The sequence below is a fragment of the Argopecten irradians genome, chromosome 1 (assembly GCF_041381155.1).
Source record: "Argopecten irradians isolate NY chromosome 1, Ai_NY, whole genome shotgun sequence".
NCBI lineage: Eukaryota > Metazoa > Mollusca > Bivalvia > Pectinida > Pectinidae > Argopecten > Argopecten irradians.
The window spans coordinates 67,712,827-67,739,699 of NC_091134.1; the positions used below are offsets into that span (position 1 = coordinate 67,712,827).

The 26,873-nt window shown below is 36.7% G+C and overlaps 1 protein-coding gene across 2 annotated transcripts in view; it reads left to right on the forward strand.

The window, feature by feature from the left end:
* Positions 1-584: 584 nt before the first annotated feature.
* The window catches only part of LOC138306225 (serine-rich adhesin for platelets-like), a 34,128-nt gene continuing 7,839 nt past the window's right edge, over positions 585-26,873 (forward strand). For both annotated transcript variants that reach the window (XM_069246626.1, XM_069246632.1), the window contains exons 1-4: positions 585-656; positions 19,066-20,103; positions 22,864-25,316; positions 25,721-25,775. In XM_069246626.1, the coding sequence (XP_069102727.1) occupies positions 19,464-20,103; positions 22,864-25,316; positions 25,721-25,775 (3,148 nt within the window). In that variant the 5' untranslated portion in view covers positions 585-656; positions 19,066-19,463. The remainder of the gene's footprint in view (positions 657-19,065; positions 20,104-22,863; positions 25,317-25,720; positions 25,776-26,873) is intronic.

Sequence of the window (26,873 nt, forward strand, 5' to 3'; positions counted from 1 at the left end):
TGAGAAGTTTTTGAATATATATATTTGGTTTGTGAAGTTCAGTTCAGAAAACTGATGAAAAATTTAATGAAATGTTCAAGATTGTACGAGGGTTCTTTGACATATAATGAAGTTCTGCTGATTTGTTTAAAGTACATTGCAACAAGAGAACAAGAGGGGATGCATACTGATTGGAAGAGGCAAGATCACGACTGGACATTAGAAAATGCACTTTTTCAATAGTGGTTGTGAATGACTGGAACTTGTTACCAAAAGAAGTACAAACCCTAACGCTCAACACCTTCGACAACAGGCTGGATAAACAATGGTAACTCAAAGACAGAATCTACCTCACCAACACAAACTATAATCACATCATACTACTGTATCTGGACGTAGCAATAAAATTACACTTACATACATTAGGGATTTATATCTGAATATGGAGGCCTAAAGGCGTTCAGTGTCAACTAGTTAGACTAACTCAGTAAGTAAGTATACAGTACGCCATATGCTTAAGGAGGGGTATGTAACGTATCTGATCTATCAGTTTAGGTTCGCCTTCTTGTGTTTAGTACTGCATAACATATATGAATGAGTTGAGTAATATCCGGTTGAATAAACCATGGCTGCTGTAAGATCGCGCACCGCATTAGGCCCAGGTTGTTTTAATTCATGTGAGTAAATCTTTGTTTGTCATAACTTTATGTATGTATTTGCTTTTGCGATGAAGATCTTTATTCTAATTTTGATCATGAATAACATTTTAGCCATGTATAACTTTACAAATTAATCATGGAAAATAAATATTTCTTAATGCTAGTTTTATAAATGCATCTATCAGTCTTGATACTAATACAAAAACGTCAATATTAATGAACGTATAACTGTTTTTATATAGTATATAATAGTTATTTTTATATATGTTTATGCTATACATTATTGACAGAACGTCAAGGGGTTCTGGTGTAGCACATTTAAGGCTATGATAGTCAAATAATGTTGTTTAGACAGTAGGAAGTCACATAGCCTTTGTCAGAGGGAGATCTATTTATAGGCCTTATAAACAGGGACATCTTAAATGTACTTCAGTACAAGCTTATAAATCACTACTCCTATCCATCACACCACTGACAGATGACTCCATTTATGACAATAACTATCACAACACAACAATACAACTAACGGTCACACCTGTTCCCATGCAGTCTAATCACAAATTCAAAGTAAACATAAAAAGCTAACATAGAAAAGTGTGAATCCTTATTACAAAAGTGAAAGTAATATTAACATCAACAGACAAAAATATATAACGAAGGGGTATGTAATAACACTGAAGTATGCCCTCCTGTGTGAGGACAATATCGTTTGGGGAGTTGACCCCAGGGCACCCCAACCCTGGCAGCTCTTACCAAAACACAGATGTGTAAATATATTTGTTGCAATGCCACAAATATATATACACATCATATAAAGCTGGGGGAATAAAATATTTTTACTGTGATAAAAACACACTGAAGTATGTGATATTTCAACATTTATTAACTTTGTTTGTCTCTATATCACACAAATCACTGATTATATGTCTCTATATAACACAAATCACTAAATTGTTTGTCTCTATATCAAACCAATAATAGATTGTTTGTCTATATATCAAACCAATAACTAGATTGTTTGTCTCTATATCAAACCAATAACTAGATTGTTTGTCACTATATCAAACAAATTACTTGATTGTTTGTCTCTCTATCAAACCAATAACTAGATTGTTTGTCTCTATATGAAACCAATAACTAGATTGTTTGTCTCTATATGAAACCAATCACTAGATTGTTTGTCTCTATATCAAACCAATAACTAGATAGTTTGTCTCTATATCAAACCAATAACTAGATTGTTTGTCTCTATATCAAACCAATAACTAGATTCTTTGTCTCTATATGAAATCAATCACTAGATTGTTTGTCTCTATATCAAACCAATAACTAGATTGTTTGTCTCTATATCACACCAATCACTAAATTGTTTGTCTTTTTATCACACCAATCTCTTGATTGCTTGTTTATATATTACACATATCACTAGGTTTTGTGTCTCTATACTATGTTTTGACAGTAATTGTTGCAAAAACACTCAAATGCTGGTGCTTAAAATATTTTTGAAATTTTCGGTGATTATATACACATCCTACAATGGTGACTATACATACATCCTACACTGGTGACTATACACACATCCTACACTGGTGATAAATACAAACATCCTACACTGGTGACTATACATACATCCTACACTGGTGACTATACACACATCCTACACTATACACACATCCTACACTGGTAATAAATACAAACATCCTACACTGGTGACTATACATACATCCTACACTGGTGACTATACACACATCCTACACTGGTGATAAATACACACATCCTACACTGGTGATAATACACACATCCTACACTGGTGATAGATACACACATCCTACACTGGTGACTATACACACATCCTACACTGGTGATTATACACACATCCTACACTGGTGATTATACACACATCCTACACTGGTGACTATACATACATCCTACACTGGTGACTATACACACATCCTACACTGGTGACTATACACACTTCCTACACTGGTGATAAATACACACATCCTACACTGGTGACTATACATACATCCTACACTGGTGACTATACACACATCCTACACTGGTGACTATACACACATCCTACACTGGTGATAAAAACACACATCCTACACTGGTGATTATACACATATCCTACACTGGTGATAAATACACACATCCTACACTATTGACTATACATACATCCTACACTGGTGATTATACACACACCCTACACTAGTGACTATAAATACATCCTACACTGGTGACTATACACACAACCTACACTGGTGACTATACACACTTCCTACACTGGTGATTAATATACACATCCTACACTGGTGATTATACATACATCCTACACTGGTGACTATACATACATCCTACACTGGTGACTATACACACATCCTACACTGATGACTATACACACATCCTACACTGGTGATAAATACACACATCCTACACTGGTGACTATACACACATCCTACACTGGTGACTATACATACATCCTACACTGGTGACTATACACACATCCTACACTGATGACTATACACACATCCTACACTGGTGATAAATACACACATCCTACACTGGTGACTATACACACATCCTACACTGGTGATAAATACATACATCCTACACTGGTGATTATACACACATCCTACACTGGTGATAAATACACACATCCTACACTGGTGATAAATACACACATCCTACACTGGTGACTATACACACATCCTACACTGGTGATTATACATACATCCTACACTGGTGATAAATACACACATCCTACACTGGTGACTATACATACATTCTACACAGGTGACTATACATACATCCTACACTGGTAATTATACACACATCCTACACTGGTGATTATACACACATCCTACACTGGTGATTATACACACATCCTACACTGGTGATTAAACACACATCCTACACTGGTGATTATACACACATCCTACACTGGTGATTATATATACATAATACACTGGTGATTATACACACATCCTACACTGGTGATAATACACACTCATACACTGGTGACTATACACACATCCTACACTGATGATTATACACACATCATACACTGGTGATTATACACACATCCTACACTGGTGATTATACACACATCCTACACTGATGATTATACACACATCATACACTGGTGATTATACACACATCCTACACTGGTGATTAATACACAAATCCTTCACGTGTGATTATATATACATCCTACACTGGTGATTATACACACTCATACACTGGTGATTATACACACATCCTACACTGGTGATTATACACACATCTTACGCTGGTGATTATACATACATCCTATACTGGTGATAAATACACACATCCTACACTGGTGACTATACACACATCCTACACTGATGATTATACACATATCATACACTGGTGATTATACACACATCCTACACTGGTGATTAATACACACATCCTTCACGTGTGATTATATATACATCCTACACTGGTGACTATACACACATCCTACACTGGTGACTATACATACATCCTACACTGGTGACTATACACACATCCTACACTGGTGATAAATACACACATCCTACACCGGTGATAAATACACACATCCTACACTGGTGATAAATACACACATCCTACACTGGTGACTATACACACATCCTACACTGATGATTATACACACATCATACACTGGTGATTATACACACATCCTACACTGGTGATTAATACACACATCCTTCACGAGTGATTATATATACATCCTACACTGGTGATTATACATACATCCTACACTGGTGATAAATACACACATCCTACACTGGTGATAAATACACACATCCTACACTGGTGACTATACATACATCCTACACTGGTGACTATACACACATCCTACACTGGTGATAATACACACATCCTACACTGGTGATTATATATACATCATACACTGGTGATTATACATACATCCTATACTGGTGATAATACACACTCATACACTGGTGATTATACACACATCCCACACTGGTGATTATACACACATCCTACACTGGTGATTATACATACATCCTATACTGGTGATAAATACACACATCCTACACACGTGACGATACACACATCCTACACTGATGATTATACACACATCCTACACTGGTGACTATATATACATCCTACACTGGTGATTATACACACTAATACACTGGTGATTATACACACATCCTACACTGGTGATTATACACACATCCTACACTGGTGATTATACATACATCCTATACTGGTGATAAATACACACATCCTACACTGGTGACTATACACACATCCTACACTGATGATTATACACACATCCTACACTGGTGATTATACATACATCCTACACTGGTGATAAATACACACATCCTACACCGGTGATTATACACACATCCTACACTGGTGATTATACATACATCCTACACTGGTGATAAATACACACATCCTACACTGGTGACTATACACACATCCTACACTGGTGATAAATACACACATCCTACACTGGTGACTATACACACATCCTACACTGATGATTATACACACATCATACACTGGTGATTATACACACATCCTTCACTGGTGATTAATACACACATCCTTCACATGTGATTATATATACATCCTAAACTGGTGATTATACATACATCCTACACTGGTGATAAATACACACATCCTACACTGGTGATAAATCCACACATCCTACACTGGTGACTATACATACATCCTACACTGGTGACTATACACACATCCTACACTGGTGATTATACACACATCCTACACTGGTGACTATACATACATCCTACACTGGTGACTATACACACATCCTACAATGGTGATAAATACACACATCCTACACCGGTGATAAATCCACACATCCTACACTGGTGACTATACATACATCCTACACTGGTGACTATACACACATCCTACACTGGTGATTATACACACATCCTACACTGGTGACTATACACACATCCTACACTGATGATTATACACACATCATACACTGGTGATTACACACACATCCTACACTGGTGATTATACACATATCATACACTGGTGATAAATACACACATCCTACACTGGTGATAAATACACACATCCTACACTGGTGACTATGGTGGCAGTGTACAGTAGATTTGAAAAATTCAGCAAAATTAAGTGCAGGCTTTAATTATGTACACATAGCTTTTTAACCTTAAATAACATCTATATAAAAGTATATATATTTTTAATCTACACAACATTTGCAATAGTTATGCAGAGTTCATTTTTGGACAGGTCCGCTTTTTGTGGTTTTGTGAGCCTGTAAAAACCATAGTAACCAAATTTGTTTTTTTGAAAAAATGCCAAAAATGGGATTTTCAACCCAAAATTACACCCCCTCTAGGAGAATTTTTTTTCTTGAACACAGTTTAAAACCAAGCATCACTGCCGTGATAGCGGAACTGAGCCTATTTCGACATAGGTATATCATTAAACTTTAGAGCAATCTTACCTCGCACCCCAGCTTTCAATTTCTGCTGCTACAGTATTGAGTTTTTCCATCTTAGACGCACATTCGGATACCCTCTAAACCATTAATCTCGAACCCATTTTGGGGAATTTCTTTATGCAAATGTGAAGCCTGCATATAATTCTCTAGATTGAATTCACCAATTTTAGGACATATACATTTTTTAATTTTTTATGCATATAATAAAACAGGGGCTTTCTGCTTAATAAAAATCTCACCCATGGCCATTCGGTCTTACTGTACACTGCTACCTTATACAGCATGTTTTGTATTTCTAAGTTTTCCGAAAACCCAAATAATGTCTAAACAAAGTTGTAACGAACAAAATGACCTATCCGGATACTGTGTATCTCTAATAGTCACCGAGTAATGCCAATTTCCCTACAAGGTATCTTTTCGCCAATATTCCTCCAATACAAGTAACAAGGGGAGGTAATTTGAAAAAATAAAAGTTAAATAACTATGCTGTTTTCTGAAATAAAATTATTCTGCAAATTGAATATGGTATTTGGAGTTTCTCTCTATGCAGAAAAGTGAAAAATACTGGGTTGTTATGAAATCTGACCCTGTTCTGTGACGTCATAGCAACCATGACGTCATAATAATTGTGACGTCATCATTATCTGCGCAAATGACGTCATAAATACTTAGTGTTATTATTTCTGACAATACAAATCCTATTTTACTTTACCATAGCATTAAATATACTTATTCTGATAGATAAATCTTAACATGACATTCAAATTGTCATAATTTCCAGCATAATTAATCACAATATTGAGTTTTCAACCTTGAAATACAGAATATTACATGTATTCATACAAAACTGTGCGCGATTCCCATTTTATTGAAAAAAAGCCCCTTTTCCCTCTTTTCTTAAGAAAATGCCAATAACTGACAATATCGGCTTAACCGAACACTCACTCTAGTACAAAAAATACATATTATAGCCTTAATAATATGAAAACTGAGAAATCAATGAAAAAAAATCCAAAATTAGCACTTTCGCTGTAAATCTCCATGGATACCGGGTAATTAGCAGAGCAAAATTAATTGGAATTAATATTAAATGGACTGAGAGACACCCGGTTAGCTGTTTTCAGCTTGCTGTTTAAGTGTAAAATGATTAATCAATTAACAGTCAAGCATATCATACCATACCTAGGTAGCAAATTATAGAATGGCAAAATGAGCCAATTACCTCCCTTTAGTTGCACCAAATGAAAAATATATGTATTTACACAGTTTCAAACTGTTTGATTGTGATTTCTAGGATAAATGAATGAAAATTTAGCAAAATCAATTATAATCAAGGTCATTTTCCAAAAAATGAGAATTTCAGTCACCTATAAGGTGGCAGTGTACAGTAGATTTGAAAAATTCAGCAAAATTAAGTGCAGGCTTTAATTATGTACACATAGCTTTTTAACCTTAAATAACATCTATATAAAAGTATATATATTTTTAATCTACACAACATTTGCAATAGTTATGCAGAGTTCATTTTTGGACAGGTCCGCTTTTTGTGGTTTTGTGAGCCTGTAAAAACCAGAGTAACCAAATTTGTTTTTTTGAAAAAATGCAAAAAATTGGGATTTTCAACCCAAAATTACACCCCCTCTAGGAGAATTTTTTTTCTTGAACACAGTTTAAAACCAAGCATCACTGCCGTGATAGCGGAACTGAGCCTATTTCGACATAGGTATATCATTAAACTTTTGAGCAATCTTACCTCGTACCCCAGCTTTCAATTTCTGCTGCTACAGTATTGAGTTTTTCCATCTTAGACGCACATTCGGATACCCTCTAAACCATTAATCTCGAACCCATTTTGGGGAATTTCTTTATGCAAATGTGAATCCTGCATATAATTCTCTAGATTGAATTCACCAATTTTAGGACATATACATTTTTTAATTTTTTTATGCATATAATAAAACAGGGGCTTTCTGCTTAATAAAAATCTCACCCATGGCCATTCGGTCTTACTGTACACTGCTACCTATACACACATCCTACACTGGTGATTATACATACATCCTACACTGGTGATAAATACACACATCCTACACTGGTGATTATACACACATCCTACACTGGTGATAAATACACACATCCTACACTGGTGACTATACACACATCCTACACTGATAATTATACACACATCATACACTGGTGATTATACACACATCCTACACTGGTGACTATACACACATCCTACACTGATAATTATACACACATCCTTCACTTGTGATTATATATACATCCTACACTAGTGATTATACACACTCATACACTGGTGATTATACACACATCCTACACTGGTGATTATACACACATCCTACACTGGTGATTATACACACATCCTACACTGGTGATTATACATACAGCCTACACTGGTGATAAATACACACATCATACACTGGTGATTATACACACATCCTACACTGGTGATAAATACACACATCCTACACTGGTGATTATACACACATCATACACTGGTGATAAATACACACATCCTACACTGGTGACTATACATACATCCTACACTGGTGATTATACACACATCCTACACTCTTGATTATACACACATCCTACACTAGTGATTATACATACATCCTACACTGGTGACTACACACACATCCTACACTGGTGATAAATACACACATCCTACACCGGTGATAAATACACACATCCTACACTGGTGATCAATACACACATCCTACACTGGTGATTATACACACATCCTACACTGTTGATAAATACACACATCCTACACTGGTGACTAAACATACATCCAACACTGGTGATAAATGCACACATCCTACACTGGTGATAAATACACACATCCTACATTGGTGATTATACACACATCCTATACTGGTGATTATACACACATCCTACACTGGTAATTATACACACATCCTACACTGGTGATTATAGATACATCCTACACTGGTGATAAATACACACATCCCACACTGGTGATTATACACACATCCTACACTGGTGATAAATACACACATCCTACACTGGTGATAAATACACACATCCTACACTGGTGATAAATACACACATCCTACACTGGTGATTATACATACATCCTACACTGGTGATAAATACACACATCCTACACCGGTGATTATACACACATCCTACACTGGTGATTATACATACATCATACACTGGTGATAAATACACACATCCTACACTGGTGATTATACACACATCCTACACTGGTGATAATACATACATTCTATACTGGTGATAAATACACACATCCTACACTGGTGATAAACACACACCTCCTACACTGGTGATTATATATACATCCTACACTGGTGATAAATACACACATCCTACACTGGTGATAAATACACACATCCTACACTGGTGATTATACATACATCCTACACTGGTGATAAATACCCACATCCTACACTGGTGATTATACACACATCCTACACTGGTGATTATACACACATCCTATACTGGTGATTATACACACATCCTACACTGGTTACTATACACATATCCTACACTGGTGATTATACACACATCCTATATTGGTGATTATACACGCATCATATACTGGTGATTATACACACATCATATACTGGTGACTATACATACATTATACACTGGTGACTATACATACATCCTACACTGGTGATAAATACACACATCCTACACTGGTAATTATACACACATCATACACTGGTGATAAATACACACATCCTACACTGGTGACTATACATACATCCTACACTGGTGATTATACACACATCCTACACTCTTGATTATACACACATCCTACACTAGTGATTATACATACATCCTACACTGGTGACTATACACACATCCTACACTGGTGATAAATACACACATCCTACACCGGTGATAAATACACACATCCTACACTGGTGATAAATACACACATCCTACACTGGTGATTATACACACATCCTACACTGTTGATAAATACACACATCCTACACTAGTGACTAAACATACATCCAACACTGGTGATAAATGCACACATCCTACACTGGTGATAAAATACACACATCCTACATTGGTGATTATACACACATCCTATACTGGTGATTATACACACATCCTACACTGGTAATTATACACACATCCTACACTGGTGATTATAGATACATCCTACACTGGTGATAAATACACACATCCCACACTGGTGATTATACACACATCCTACACTGGTGATAAATACACACATCCTACACTGGTGATAAATACACACATCCTACACTGGTGATAAATACACACATCCTACACTGGTGATTATACATACATCCTACACTGATGATAAATACACACATCCTACACCGGTGATTATACACACAACCTACACTGGTGATTATACATACATCATACACTGGTGATAAATACACACATCCTACACTGGTGATTATACACACATCCTACACTGGTGATAATACATACATTCTATACTGGTGATAAATACACACATCCTACACTGGTGATAAACACACACCTCCTACACTGGTGATTATATGTACATCCTACACTGGTGATAAATACACACATCCTACACTGGTGATAAATACACACATCCTACACTGGTGATTATACATACATCCTACACTGGTGATAAATACCCACATCCTACACTGGTGATTATACACACATCCTACACTGGTGATTATACACACATCCTATACTGGTGATTATACACACATCCTTCACTGGTTACTATACACATATCCTACACTGGTGATTATACACACATCCTATATTGGTGATTATACACACATCATATACTGGTGATTATACACACATCATATACTGGTGACTATACATACATTATACACTGGTGACTATACATACATCCTACACTGGTGACTATACACACATCCTACACTGGTGACTATATACACATCCTACACTGGTGATTATACACACATCCTACACTGGTGATAAATACACACATCCTACACTGGTGATAAATACACACATCCTACATTGGCGATTATACACACATCCTATACTGGTGATTATACACACATCCTACACTGGTAATTATACACACATCCTACACTGGTGATTATACACACATCCTACACTGGTTATAAATATACACATCCCACACTGGTGATTATACACACATCCTACACTGGTGATAAATACACACATCCTACAATGGTGATAAATACACACATCCTACACTGGTGATTATACATACATCCTACACTGGTGACTATACATACATCCTACACTGGTGATTATACACACATCCTACACTGTTGATTATACACACATCCTACACTGTTGATAAATACACACATCCTACACTGATAATTATACCCACATCATACACTGGTGATTATACACACATCCTACACTGGTGATTATACACACATCCTACACTGTTGATAAATACACACATCCTACACTGGTGATTATACACACATCCTACACTGGTGATTATACATACATCCTATACTGGTGATAAATACACACATCCTACACTGATAATTATATCCACATCATACACTGGTGATTATACACACATCCTACACTGGTGATTATACATACATCCTACACTGGTGATAAATACACACATCCTACACTGGTGATTATACACACATCCTACACTGGTGATTATACATACATCCTATACTGGTGATAAATACACACATCCTACACTGGTGATAAATACACATCTCCTACACTGGTGATTATACATACATCCTACACTGGTGATAAATACACACATCCTACACTGGTGATAAATACACACATCCTACACTGGTAATTATACATACATCCTACAATGGTGATTATACACACTCATACACTGGGATTATACAAACATCCTACACTGGTGATTATACACACATCCTACACTGGTGATTATACATACATCCTATACTGGTGATAAAAACACACATCCTACACTGGTGACTATACACACATCCTACACTAATGATTATACACACATCATACACTGGTGATTATACACACATCCTACACTGTTGATAAATACACACATCCTACACTGGTGACTAAACATACATCCAACACTGGTGATAAATACACACATCCTACACTGGTGATAAATACACACATCCTACATTGGTGATTATACACACATCCTACACTGGTGATTATACACACATCCTACACTGGTAATTATACACACATCCTACACTGGTGATTATAGATACATCCTACACTGGTGATAAATACACACATCCCACACTGGTGATTATACACACATCCTACACTGGTGATAAATACACACATCCTACACTGGTGATAAATACACACATCCTACACTGGTGATAAATACACACATCCTACACTGGTGATTATACATACATCCTACACTGGTGATAAATACACACATCCTACACCGGTGATTATACACACATCCTACACTGGTGATTATACATACATCATACACTGGTGATAAATACACACATCCTACACTGGTGATTATACACACATCCTACACTGGTGATAATACATACATTCTATACTGGTGATAAATACACACATCCTACACTGGTGATAAACACACACCTCCTACACTGGTGATTATATATACATCCTACACTGGTGATAAATACACACATCCTACACTGGTGATAAATACACACATCCTACACTGGTGATTATACATACATCCTACACTGGTGATAAATACCCACATCCTACACTGGTGATTATACACACATCCTACACTGGTGATTATACACACATCCTATACTGGTGATTATACACACATCCTACACTGGTTACTATACACATATCCTACACTGGTGATTATACACACATCCTATATTGGTGATTATACACACATCATATACTGGTGATTATACACACATCATATACTGGTGACTATACATACATTCTACACTGGTGACTATACATACATCCTACACTGGTGACTATACACACATCCTACACTGGTGACTATACACAAATCCTACACTGGTGATTATACACACATCCTACACTGGTGATAAATACACACATCCTACACTGGTGATAAATACACACATCCTACATTGGCGATTATACACACATCCTATACTGGTGATTATACACACATCCTACACTGGTAATTATACACACATCCTACACTGGTGATAATAGATACATCCTGCACTGGTGATAAATATACACATCCCACACTGGTGATTATACACACATCCTACACTGGTGATAAATACACACATCCTACAATGGTGATAAATACACACATCCTACACTGGTGATTATACATACATCCTACACTGGTGACTATACATACATCCTACACTGGTGATTATACACACATCCTACACTGTTGATTATACACACATTCTACACTGTTGATAAATACACACATCCTACACTGATATTATACCCACATCATACACTGGTGATTATACACACATCCTACACTGGTGATTATACACACATCCTACACTGTTGATAAATACACACATCCTACACTGGTGATTATACACACATCCTACACTGGTGATTATTCATACATCCTATACTGGTGATAAATACACACATCCTACACTGATAATTATACCCACATCATACACTGGTGATTATACACACATCCTACACTGGTGATTATACATACATCCTACACTGGTGATAAATACACACATCCTACACTGGTGATTATACACACATCCTACACTGGTGATTATACATACATCCTATACTGGTGATAAATACACACATCCTACACTGGTGATAAATACACATCTCCTACACTGGTGATTATACATACATCCTACACTGGTGATAAATACACACATCCTACACTGGTGATAAATACACACATCATACACTTGTAATTATACATACATCCTACACTGGTGATTATACACACTCATACACTGGGATTATACAAACATCCTACACTGGTGATTATACACACATCCTACACTGGTGATTATACATACATCCTATACTGGTGAAAAAAACACACATCCTACACTGGTGACTATACACACATCCTACACTAATGATTATACACACATCATACACTGGTGATTATACACACATCCTACACTGGTGATTAATATACACATCCTTCACGTGTGATTATATATACATCCTACACTGGTGACTATACACACATCCTACACTGGTGAATATACACACTCATACACTGGGATTATACAAACATCCAACACTGGTGATTATACAAACATCCTACACTGGTGATAAATACACACATCCTACACTGGTGATAAATACACACATCCTACACTGGTGATTATACACACATCCTACACTAGTGATAAATACACACATCCTACACTGGTGATAAATACACACATCCTACATTGGCGATTATACACACATCCTATACTGGTGATTATACACACATCCTACACTGGTAATTATACACACATCCTACACTGGTGATTATAGATACATCCTGCACTGGTGATAAATACACACATCCCACACTGGTGATTATACACACATCCTACAATGGTGATAAATACAAACATCCTACAATGGTGATAAATACACACATCCTACACTGGTGATTATACATACATCCTACACTGGTGATAAATACACACATCCTACACTTGTGATTATACACACATCCTACACTGGTGATTATACATACATCCTACACTGGTGATAAATACACACATCCTACACTGGTGATTATACACACATCCTACACTGGTGATTATAAATACATCCTATACTGGTGATAAATACACACATCCTACACTGGTGATAAATACACATCTCCTACACTGGTGATTATACATACATCCTACACTGGTGATTATACACACTCATACACTGGGATTATACAAAAATCCTACACTGGTGATTATACACACATCCTACACTGGTGATTATACATACATCCTATACTGCACTGGTGATTATACACACATCCTACACTGGTGATTAATACACACATCCTTCACGTGTGATTATATATACATCCTACACTTGTGACTATACACACATCCTACACTGGTGATAAATACACTCATCCTACACTGGTGACTATACATACATCCTACACTGGTGACTATACACACATCCTACACTGGTAACTATACATACATTCTACATTGGTGACTATACATACATCCTACACTTGTGACTATACACACATCCTACACTGGTGATTATACACACATCCTACACTGGTGACTATACATACATCCTACACTGGTGATAAATACACACATCCTACACTGGTGATAAATACACACATCCTACACTGGTGATAAATACACACATCCTACACTGGTGATAAATACACACATCCTACACTGGTGATTATACATACATCCTACACTGGTGATTATACACACATCCTACACTGGTTATAAATACACACTCATACACTGGTGATAAATACACACATCCTACACTGGTGATAAATACACACATCCTACACTGGTGATTATACACAGATCTTACACTGGTGATAAATACACACATCCTACATTGGTGATTATACACACATCCGATACTGGTGATTATACACACATCCTACACTGGTAATTATACACACATCCTACAATGGTGATTATAGATACATCCTACACTGGTGATTATACACACATCCTACTCTGGTGATTATACACACTCATACACTGGTGATTATACACACATCCTATACTGGTGATAAATACACACATCCTACACTGATGACTATACACACATCCTACACTGATGATTATATACACATCCTTCACTGGTGACTATACACACATCCTACACTGATGATTATACACACATCCTACACTGGTGATTATATATACATCATACACTGGTGATTATACACACATCCTACACTGGTGATTATACACACATCATACACTGATGATTATACACACATCATACACTGGTGATTATACACACATCATACACTGGTGATTATACACACATCATACACTGATGATTATACACACATCCTACACTGATGATTATACACACATCATACACTGGTGATTATACACACATCCTATACTGGTGATTAATACACACATCCTTCACGTGTGATTATATATACATCCTTCACTGGTGACTATACATACATCCTACACTGGTGATTATACACATATCTTACACTGGTGATTATACACACATCCTACACTGGTGATTATACACACATCCTACACTGGTGATAAATACACACATCCTACACTGGTGATAAATACACACATCCTACACTGGTGATAAATACACACATCCTACACTGGTGACTATACATACATCCTACACTGGTGATTATACACACATCTTACACTGGTGATTATACACACATCCTACACTGGTGATTATACACACATCCTACACTGGTGATTAATACACACATCCTTCACGTGTGATTATATATACATCCTACACTGGTGACTATACACACATCCTACACTGGTGATTAATACACTCATCTACACTGGTGACTATACATACATCCTACACTGGTGACTATACACACATCCTACACTGGTAACTATACATACATTCTAGACTGGTGACTATACATACATCCTACACTTGTGACTATACACACATCCTACACTGGTGATTATACACACATCCTACACTGGTGACTATACACACATCTTACACTGGTGATTATACACACATCCTACACTGGTGATTATACACACATCCTACACTGGTGATTAATACACACATCCTTCACGTGTGATTATACACACATCCTACACTGGTGACTATACATACATCCTACACTGGCGATAAATACACACATCCTACACTGGTGATAAATACACACATCCTACACTGGTGATAAATACACACATCCTACACTGGTGATTATACATACATCCTACACTGGTGATTATACACACATCCTACACTGGTTATAAATACACACTCATACACTGGTGATAAATACACACATCCTACACTGGTGATAAATACACACATCCTACACTGGTGATTATACACACATCCAACACTGGTGATAAATACACACATCCTACATTGGTGATTATACACACATCCGATACTGGTGATTATACACACATCCTACACTGGTAATTATACACACATCCTACAATGGTGATTATAGATACATCCTACACTGGTGATTATACACACATCCTACTCTGGTGATTATACACACTCATACACTGGTGATTATACACACATCCTATACTGGTGATAAATACACACATCCTACACTGATGACTATACACACATCCTACACTGATGATTATATACACATCCTACACTGGTGACTATACACACATCCTACACTGATGATTATACACACATCCTACACTGGTGATTATATATACATCATACACTGGTGATTATACACACATCCTACACTGGTGATTATACACACATCATACACTGGTGATTATACACACATCATACACTGGTGATTATACACACATCATACACTGGTGATTATACACACATCATACACTGATGATTATACACACATCCTACACTGATGATTATACACACATCATACACTGGTGATTATACACACATCCTATACTGGTGATTAATACACACATCCTTCACGTGTGATTATATATACATCCTTCACTGGTGACTATACATACATCCTACACTGGTGATAAATACACACATCCTATACTGGTGATAAATACACAAATCCTACACTGGTGACTATACATACATCCTACACTGGTGATTATACACACATCTTACACTGGTGATTATACACACATCCTACACTGGTGATTATACACACATCCTACACTGGTGACTATACACACATCCTATACTGGTGATTATACACACATCCAACACTGGTGATTATACACACATCCTACACTGGTGATTATACACACATCCTACACTGGTGATTATACACACATCCTACACTGGTGATTATACACACATCCTACACTCTTGATTATACACACATCCTACACTGGTGATTATACACACATCCAACACTGGTGATTAATACACACATCCTACACTGGTGATAATACACACATCCTACACTGGTGATTATACACACATCCTATACTGGTGATTATACACACATCCTACACTGGTGATTATACACACATCCTACACTGGTGATTATTCACACATCCTACACTGGTGATTACACACACATTCTACACTGGTGATTACACACACATCCAACACTGGTGATTAATACACACATCCTACACTGGTGATAATACACACATCCTACACTGGTGATTACACACACATTCTACACTGGTGATTACACACACATCCAACACTGGTGATTAATACACACATCCTACACTGGTGATAATACACACATCCTACACTGGTGATTATACACACATCCTACACTGGTGATTATACACGCTCATACACTGGTGATTATACATACATCCTACACTGGTGATAAATACACACATCCTACACTGGTAATTAATACACACATCCTATACTTGTGATTATACACACTCATACACTGGTGATTATACATACATCCTACACTGGTGATTATACATACATCCTACACTGGTGATTATACACACATCCTACACTGGTGACTATACACACATCCTACACTGGTGATTATACACACACCCTACACTGGTGATTATACACACATCCTACACTGGTGACTATACACACACCCTACACTGGTGATTATACACACATCCTATACTGGTGATAATACACACATCCTATACTGGTGATTATATACACATCTTACTGTTGGTTTGGAATGGCATACAATAATTATAGTTTTTATTGATACCAAGAGTATTGCACGTGTATTTGTATGGCTTATTTTTGGGGTATTTTGAATATTAAGTCATATTTCTATGTCTCTAACGCTTTGAGAAAAATGTTGTGTGTAATGTTACTGCTTTTCTTATTGTAAATATATATTTGTTTACATATTTTCAGATTTTCCAATCAAGAGCTAAGACTAGCACCAAAATGAGTGAGCAGAAAAATGAAGAAAGGGAGAGCACCCCTATATCATATGACGTTATGGATTTGCTAGCAGTTTCCAGTAAGAGCAGTAGTCTCTCCTCGACAAGGAGCATCCGTCACACACCTCACAATATCGTTGTACAATCCGCGATGTTTGATTGTGGTCAGCTACATACCAAACATACTATAAAGCCTGCGAAAGAAGGTAAAAAGCGACATGGCCGGTTTTGTAGATTTAAGAAGACACTGGCAGACATAATGTCGAATGTCAAAAAGAAATTCGGGGTCATTAAATCGAATGACAAAAAGAAAGTGTTAGGTAGACGAGTTATTCAGCCAATGAGGAATCTCAAGAAAACATTTCACACATGACATACCTAAAGGACAGTGTTAAGGATGGTATTTACAGCACTCTATCAATCGGGACGGAAGAAAAGTATAGGCATGAAGCGACAGGTTACAATGTGGGGACAGTTAAACCTGAAGAACCGCCATGCAATAGCAATTTTATAGATAAAACATGGCAAAAGAATAAAAATCTACCATTCAAAGCAGAATGTACAAAAATCAAAAGCACAAGTTCTAGTGCATGTTTTGAAGAACATTGGTCGGATCATAGCCACACTGGGGACGATCAAAACGTGTTGCATGTATGCGAGCTTTTGGAAAATGAAGACTTCTTACCGGTACATGCAGCTCCAAATGAAAATTGTATTCCTGTTTGCACCAACGATCAACTATCAGATGATGGATTTTCAGTGCCGATGGACACATATGGTTTCTGTTCGGCTGATTTATATAAGTCAGATACTACTGATATCGGAAGAACACCAACCTTTGACGTAGCATTTTCCTACGGTATACCAATATCGGATCCATGTGAAACAGCACCAGTTCCTTCTCTAAGGACTCCCTTCCAATGCATCATAGGTACCCAAACTGAAATCATAAACATTCAACCGGAAATAACATCAAACTCATTTTCACCATCAAATCAAACTACAATCGGTATGTATTATTTTTTTTTGATCTTTTTTCCATTGATATATTATATACCATTTTAACTGAAGTTAGAGCCCTGCATCGAGATGCGGGCGCCCTGTAGTAATCAGGTTGTCCGTCTGTCTGTCTGTCTGTCTGTCTGTCCATAAAAATATGAAAACTGATCAAACTCTCCCAGATTCCACAGAGTATCTGTGTGACCTTCATCGAGTACTGTTATTTACAAATCTGCCATAAATATAATACAAACGTCGCAGCCGTTGTCATCATAATAAAAATTGTACACCTCTCTCTAGACAACTTGTTTAAGTTCTACCTGTGCCTATAAGGTGGAATTTGTTAGGAATGATTAGAAAGATTAGACCGGATTGTTATTTCTACTTTAACACAGCTGGGCCTACAGAGCGTTACATGACAGTGATGGTGGCTGCTTGATAAAATAATGACACAATTACAGTTGTTGGTGAAATTTCACATGCTTATTACTCCTCTGATTCGCCTGAAATGGTAATGTGTCCTTGTTTTGTTACTATTCTTGGAAACAAGATAACAAGCACATTTATCACTAATTCTCAAATAGAAATAAGAGAATCATTCTAAAAGGCAGCCTAAACATTTATTGGCAATGGCATTCTTTAATTACAATATGTATCACTTACTATTAAACCGTATCTATTTCAAATATTATCTTTACGTTCCCCGATGTTTTCTAGTTCTAATGTATGCATAGTTTTAATTCTGAACTGACAAAAACAAGATCGATGTCTAGCAGACGTCTTAAAGATGCTCCACCTCTGACAAATAGTATTTTTTCACTAACAAAAACAGGAGCAGACGATTAAGTATTTTTTCTTCAGTTACAAAAGTTACTTACTTTACACCATTACCACCATTGAAAAGTTTGAGCTTCTAATTTTACTTAATGTTAAAAATATGAAAAATAATTTATTGCATCCCGAAGAAAATACGTGGCACTATATCTTATTTGGAATGAAGTGCTGATTGCACATGCACCAAAAACAAAATAAATAATTTTCAATTATTTTTGTGTTAATTATACAAATATATATACACGATTAAATACCAATTATTGTTCAAATGATGAATATCATTTATGTTCTATCGGCGATGGAGCATCTTTAATTAAATCACTGTTTCACCAAATGTTCTGGAAGGATATCTTTTTCAACCACAGTATCATATATTTTGACAAAGTTGGCTAACATTCCATTGTGATTTTCTTCTGTTATCAAATAGTTCAATGCAAAGATGATTAAGAAAATTGAAATGCAGAGGTAATGCCCATCATTCAGTGACTGCCAATATCATTCAATGATACACACCAAAATTTTTATCTTTTACGTAATGTAATATACCAGGTGACCATGTTAAAGTTATATGTGCTGTTATTTGCGTACTGTCGTCCAGCAAAAGCTTTTAATATGCTTTTCACCAACAAAAGTTGCAATACTTATAATATATTGGTGTTAAATTCACAAGTACAAATAAAATCATTATGCCAGTAAGTACGTATAATACAGTCAGACCATGATGAGGAGTTGTGGTCTACAATTTCATTTCACATTTGTACATTATTATTAGAAATTGTAAAGTGATTTCTGTATGTACATTGCCATCTAAACATACATAAGACATAAAAAGTAAGATATTCTACTGTGTATTAATTCAGTGTTGTAAAGCTAGATTATAACGTATTATACATGTTTGTCTGTTCATTCCAGCATTTCAACATTTTTATCTATTTATGGCACATTTACATATATAATTAACTTTAACGAGTATACAAAAAACATCAATGTATAATATTATAACAGCCATATCAATAGTGAATACATGATTAGTATCTTACAGTACAAGGTTTTTTTTGGTGCAAGACTCATGAAAGCCGAGATAACGAGGCTTTTAACCATGTATTCTGTTTATCTTGCAACCATTTCCTTATAGATGACATTAAAAACGAAAGCATATTGTCGGTTATTTTCTTCGATTCGCACTAAGCGAGACGCTTGTTTGATGCGAAGAAAAGATTAATTCTTGTTGAAGCTAGAAAAAGTTCCCTCAGATAAAGAACAAAGTCAGATGATCGAATTGACGGATAAAGTATTTCGTATTGACATATTAGGTATAAATTAACGAATTAAAACACTTTTGAGAATGTGAAGAAGTTATTTAACTATTGCAGGTGAAAGATTCGAAACTTCGATTGACAAAACCATTGTAAACAAAATGGCTGACACGGACGGTCAGGATGATAATACTGTTTCCATTATTTACTATCTGTTTAAACAAGATTTATGTACAGAACAAATGACAAAAGACTACATTCCACACGTCCATCTGTTAATCGATTGTAATTTTTACTTCCGATTCCCATCACTAAATATTCGTCGGTATGTGAAACAGTTGCAGGATCAAGTCAATTATCTCTCCTACAAAAAGTTGTAAAGAGAGAAAATTGATTATTGTGAAATTAAGAACACTGTCAAAATTAGTACATGAAGTAAAGTATGATGATTCAAACACTTAGTGACTCAAACAGTCGAAGGTATGGCATCGTCAAATACCCCAGAGTGAATACATGTAATGGTGGTTGTTTGATTAAATCTTACTATTTAAATGTTGCGGTAAGATCATTCTCGCGATTTAAAATATCGCGAATAAAATGGACAGAATTTCTCAAAATAAAACAAGTGCATGTATACTTTATTCCTTATGTCGTGAAATTTCTACTTTCTTACCCAACAGGTTGGAAAGAAAATAGCCATGGAGTACGTCATGCATTTTCTAACAGAACCGATACCAAATGCCATAATCACAACTGTGATCTGTTCCCTACAGCAGCAGAAATAGAAAGGACTGACAGCCCAAATGAGACAATGATGAAGACCCATGCCCAACACACTCCCACGAATAGGCTTTACACTGGAAAGGGTATTCATGAGGAGGTACACACAGGAGAAGGGGAGGCCAACAGTACAGTCACAGGAGAAGGGGAGACCAACACTACAGTCAAAGGAGAAGGGGAGACCAACACTACAGTCACAGGAGAAGGGGAGACCAACACTACAGTCACAGGAGAAGGGGAGACCAACAGTACAGTCACAGGAGAAGGGGAGACCAACAGTACAGTCACTGGAGAAGAGGATATCAACAGTACAGTCAATGGAGAAGGGGAGACCAACAGTACAGTCATAGGAGAAGGGGAGACCAACAATACAGTCACAGGAGAAGGGGAGACCAACAGTACAGTCACAGGAGAAGGGGAGACCCACAGTACAGTCACAGGAGAAGGTGAGACCAACAGTACAGTCACAGGAGAAGGGGAGACCAACAGTACAGTCACAGGAGAAGGGGAGATCAACAGTACAGTCACAGGAGAAGGGGAGATCAACAGTACAGTCACAGGAGAAGGGGAGTCTAAAAGTGAAAATGACAAAACATTTGTAGGAGATGGGGAATCCAATAGTCAAAATGAAGAGAAATTTGCAGGAGAAAAGGAGTTTAACGGTCATTATGACGTGACAGTAGTACTTGAAAGGAAATCCAACAGTCATAATGACGCGACAGCCGCAGGAGAAAAGGAGTGTAACAATCAAAATAACGAGACAGTCTCAAAAGAAAAGGAGTTTAACAGTCAAAATAACGAGACTTTCGCTGAAGAAAAGGAGTTTAATTGTCAAAATAACGAGATATTCGCAGGAGAAAAGGAGTCCAAAAGTCATACTGACGAGACATTCACAGAAGAAAAGGAGTCCAACAGTCAAAATAACGAGACACTCTCAGGAGGAAAGGAGTCTAACAATCAAATTAACGAGACAGTCTCAAAAGAAAAGGAGTCTAGCAGTCAAAATAACGAGACATTCGCGGAAGAAAAGAAGTTTAATTGTCAAAATAACGAGACATTAGCAGGAGAAAAGGAGTCTAACAGTCATAATGACAAGACATTTGCGGAAGAAAAGGAGTCCAATAGTCATAATAACGGGACATTCGCAAGACAAAAGGAGTCCAACAGTCAAAATATACTAACACGTGCGGATGGAAGGGACCCTATTAGCCAACATGACGAGATGCACACAGAAGACATAGGATCTGACATTCGAAATGATAATATATGTTCGGAACAAGGGCATCCTGTTGATGAGACACACATAGATGAAAGAGAAAATGACAATCAAAATGATGAAATAAGCGCAGGAGGCGGAACTATTGACAATCAAAATAATACCAAATACGTGAGAATAGGGAGAAAGTGTGGTAGTCAAAGAAGTGGAGGATTGCCGACTGACAGTCAAATTGATGAGACACGGGTGAGCCGAAATACGTCCGACAGACATGATAAAAGACACTTGATGGGAAAATACGAGTTCAACGTGGAAGGTGGAATAAGTTACAAGGTCATATATGGCAACGTTAACTCGGTGGAAAACCTAGAAGTAGAGTTTCCTAACTATAACAACGCGAAGATAGATAGGATCCGTAGCTGTTACAAAGCTGATACATCCAGGGAAAAAGGAAAAGGGGAGAATCAAACTGAAACAAAAGAAATTCATGACTGCAACAAAGCTGATATACAAGACAGAGGAGGAACGGCTGGCACTCTCCGGGAAGAAACTCACTCGGGAGGAGGAACGTCTTACAGTCATAATGATGAGACGCATGCAGGAGGTAAACCGCATTACAGACTCAAAGATGAGACACATCGAGGGGACGATACATCTAGACTTAATGCTGTAAAAGATGTAGGAGAAGGAATATTTGATATACAAGTATATGAAATAGAAAAGGCAGAAGTGGTTCGTGTCGGCCAAATCGCTAGGACGCCTGCATCGAAAATGATTCGTGACAGTAAAAATGCTGACATTCTTGTGGAAGAAGGAACATATAACAGTCGACACGAGATCCAATCGAGCAAAAGTATCCCAAACTCTCAAAAAAATGAGATTCATAAGGGAGTACAAATATCCGAAAGCTACAGTGACGAGATGCACGCCGGAGAAAGAGTCCGTGATAGTCTGAATGCTGAAAAACCAGCAGAGGGAGGACCTCTTGAAATTTCTGACACCAAACGATGTGTTAAAGAAGCAAGGACTGGTGATCGCAATTGTGATATGGAGAAATTTGACTGTCACAACGCTGATCCTTACACAACAGAAGGGGTGCGTGGTAGTCAGAATTCTGAGGGGAATCAGGATAATGTGGTAAGTAGATACAGTTTTCTTCTAGTCCTTAATTTGCTTATCAGCTCAAATATCGTAATAGTACACAGGAAGCTGACTTGCTATAGTGAAACAGACTCTATACCCAACCTAGGCGGTATTAGGTACAGGTTGTACATAGTAATTCAGTAATAAATTTACCAGGTGTAACTGAACTAGAACATGGTTGTTATGTGATATTGAGTAACCTAGCCATTGATTTGAATATATTGTTGGCAATATTTAGTTTGCGTTTTAAAGTTTCTCGATCTAAGATAGAATGGACCGTATTAAAGCTGTAATTGCAGCATATCGTAGCAGCAGGTATATTCGGTCACGCAACCGTTACACCATCATATACTTTTACGGAAATCGCGTGTTAAGTGTCCTCTCGATGTCATTTATAGGAACCTATTACAGAAGGAGAGAGGCTCAGTTCACAGCAAACAGTCTTTCCACAAGGTATGCTCTTTTTATATAAATTATTATTATAGGCATACAATGGTAACACTCACGTACTCAAAACATCTCCAATCTGATACTTATTTTCGGAATCCTTAATTGAACGTTCTTATTGCTCCATTATCCTATGATTCGTATGTAATATGTACTAGACTAAGTGACCTAAGTATGACCAAACATACAAATAAATACAAAAAATAGGAAATACCAGAATTCAAGAATTGTGCATGGTATTCCTTCCCTCTATCTGAATGGTATGTTGGTGCATTTCTGGATCTGAAGGATCATATATATGCATCGATATTCCCACATTGTATGTTTTACAACAGTTTATCTGAATGAAAAATACAAGAAATACCACTTTAAGCTCCGTATAGTGCGAGCCCTGTTAACATTGAATAATCTGAAGAATTAAAGCTTCATGAAAAAAAAATATTACGAATAGAGCCAAAAAAAGATATTATGTTTCAGATTTCATGTAGCATGACTGAAAAATAGGGTAGGTTTTTAGCCCACCCTCATCATATTCAAATCGCCTTTCGTCGCTAGTCTGTCGTCCGTCCGTTGACAATTCTTGTTACCGCTATTTTTATTTCTGTTTCTGAAATTTCATGTGTAGGTTTCTCTAGTTGTTATAGTTATTACATTTGGGACCAATCGGTCTACAATATGGCGAACAGGCCACCATCTTGGATTTTGAAATTCAAAGTTTGAAAAGCAGACATTGATCATTCTTTGGTGGGCGCCAATATCCCTCTTGGATCTCATGGGTTTCTTTCAGACTATAGGCAGGCGAGAAGTTTTTTACTCCTTATAATTGTGATTTGACTTATTTTGATACTCAAGTATAAAAGCAAGTGTAAAAGCAAGTCAGCTGCGATAAATCTACATTTTGGAAACTATGTGACGTGACAATTTTAGCTGATTTATTAAAAAATCTATCCCTCTATGTAAAATTTAAATAATTTTCTATGGTACATTTTTTAATTTTATGATTCTATGGCCCGGAACTAGCATTATCAAAATTGAAACCTTCAATAACACAACATTTTTGTTGCTAACTTTAATAGTTAGGGTAGGATTTAAAATCTAGAGTAG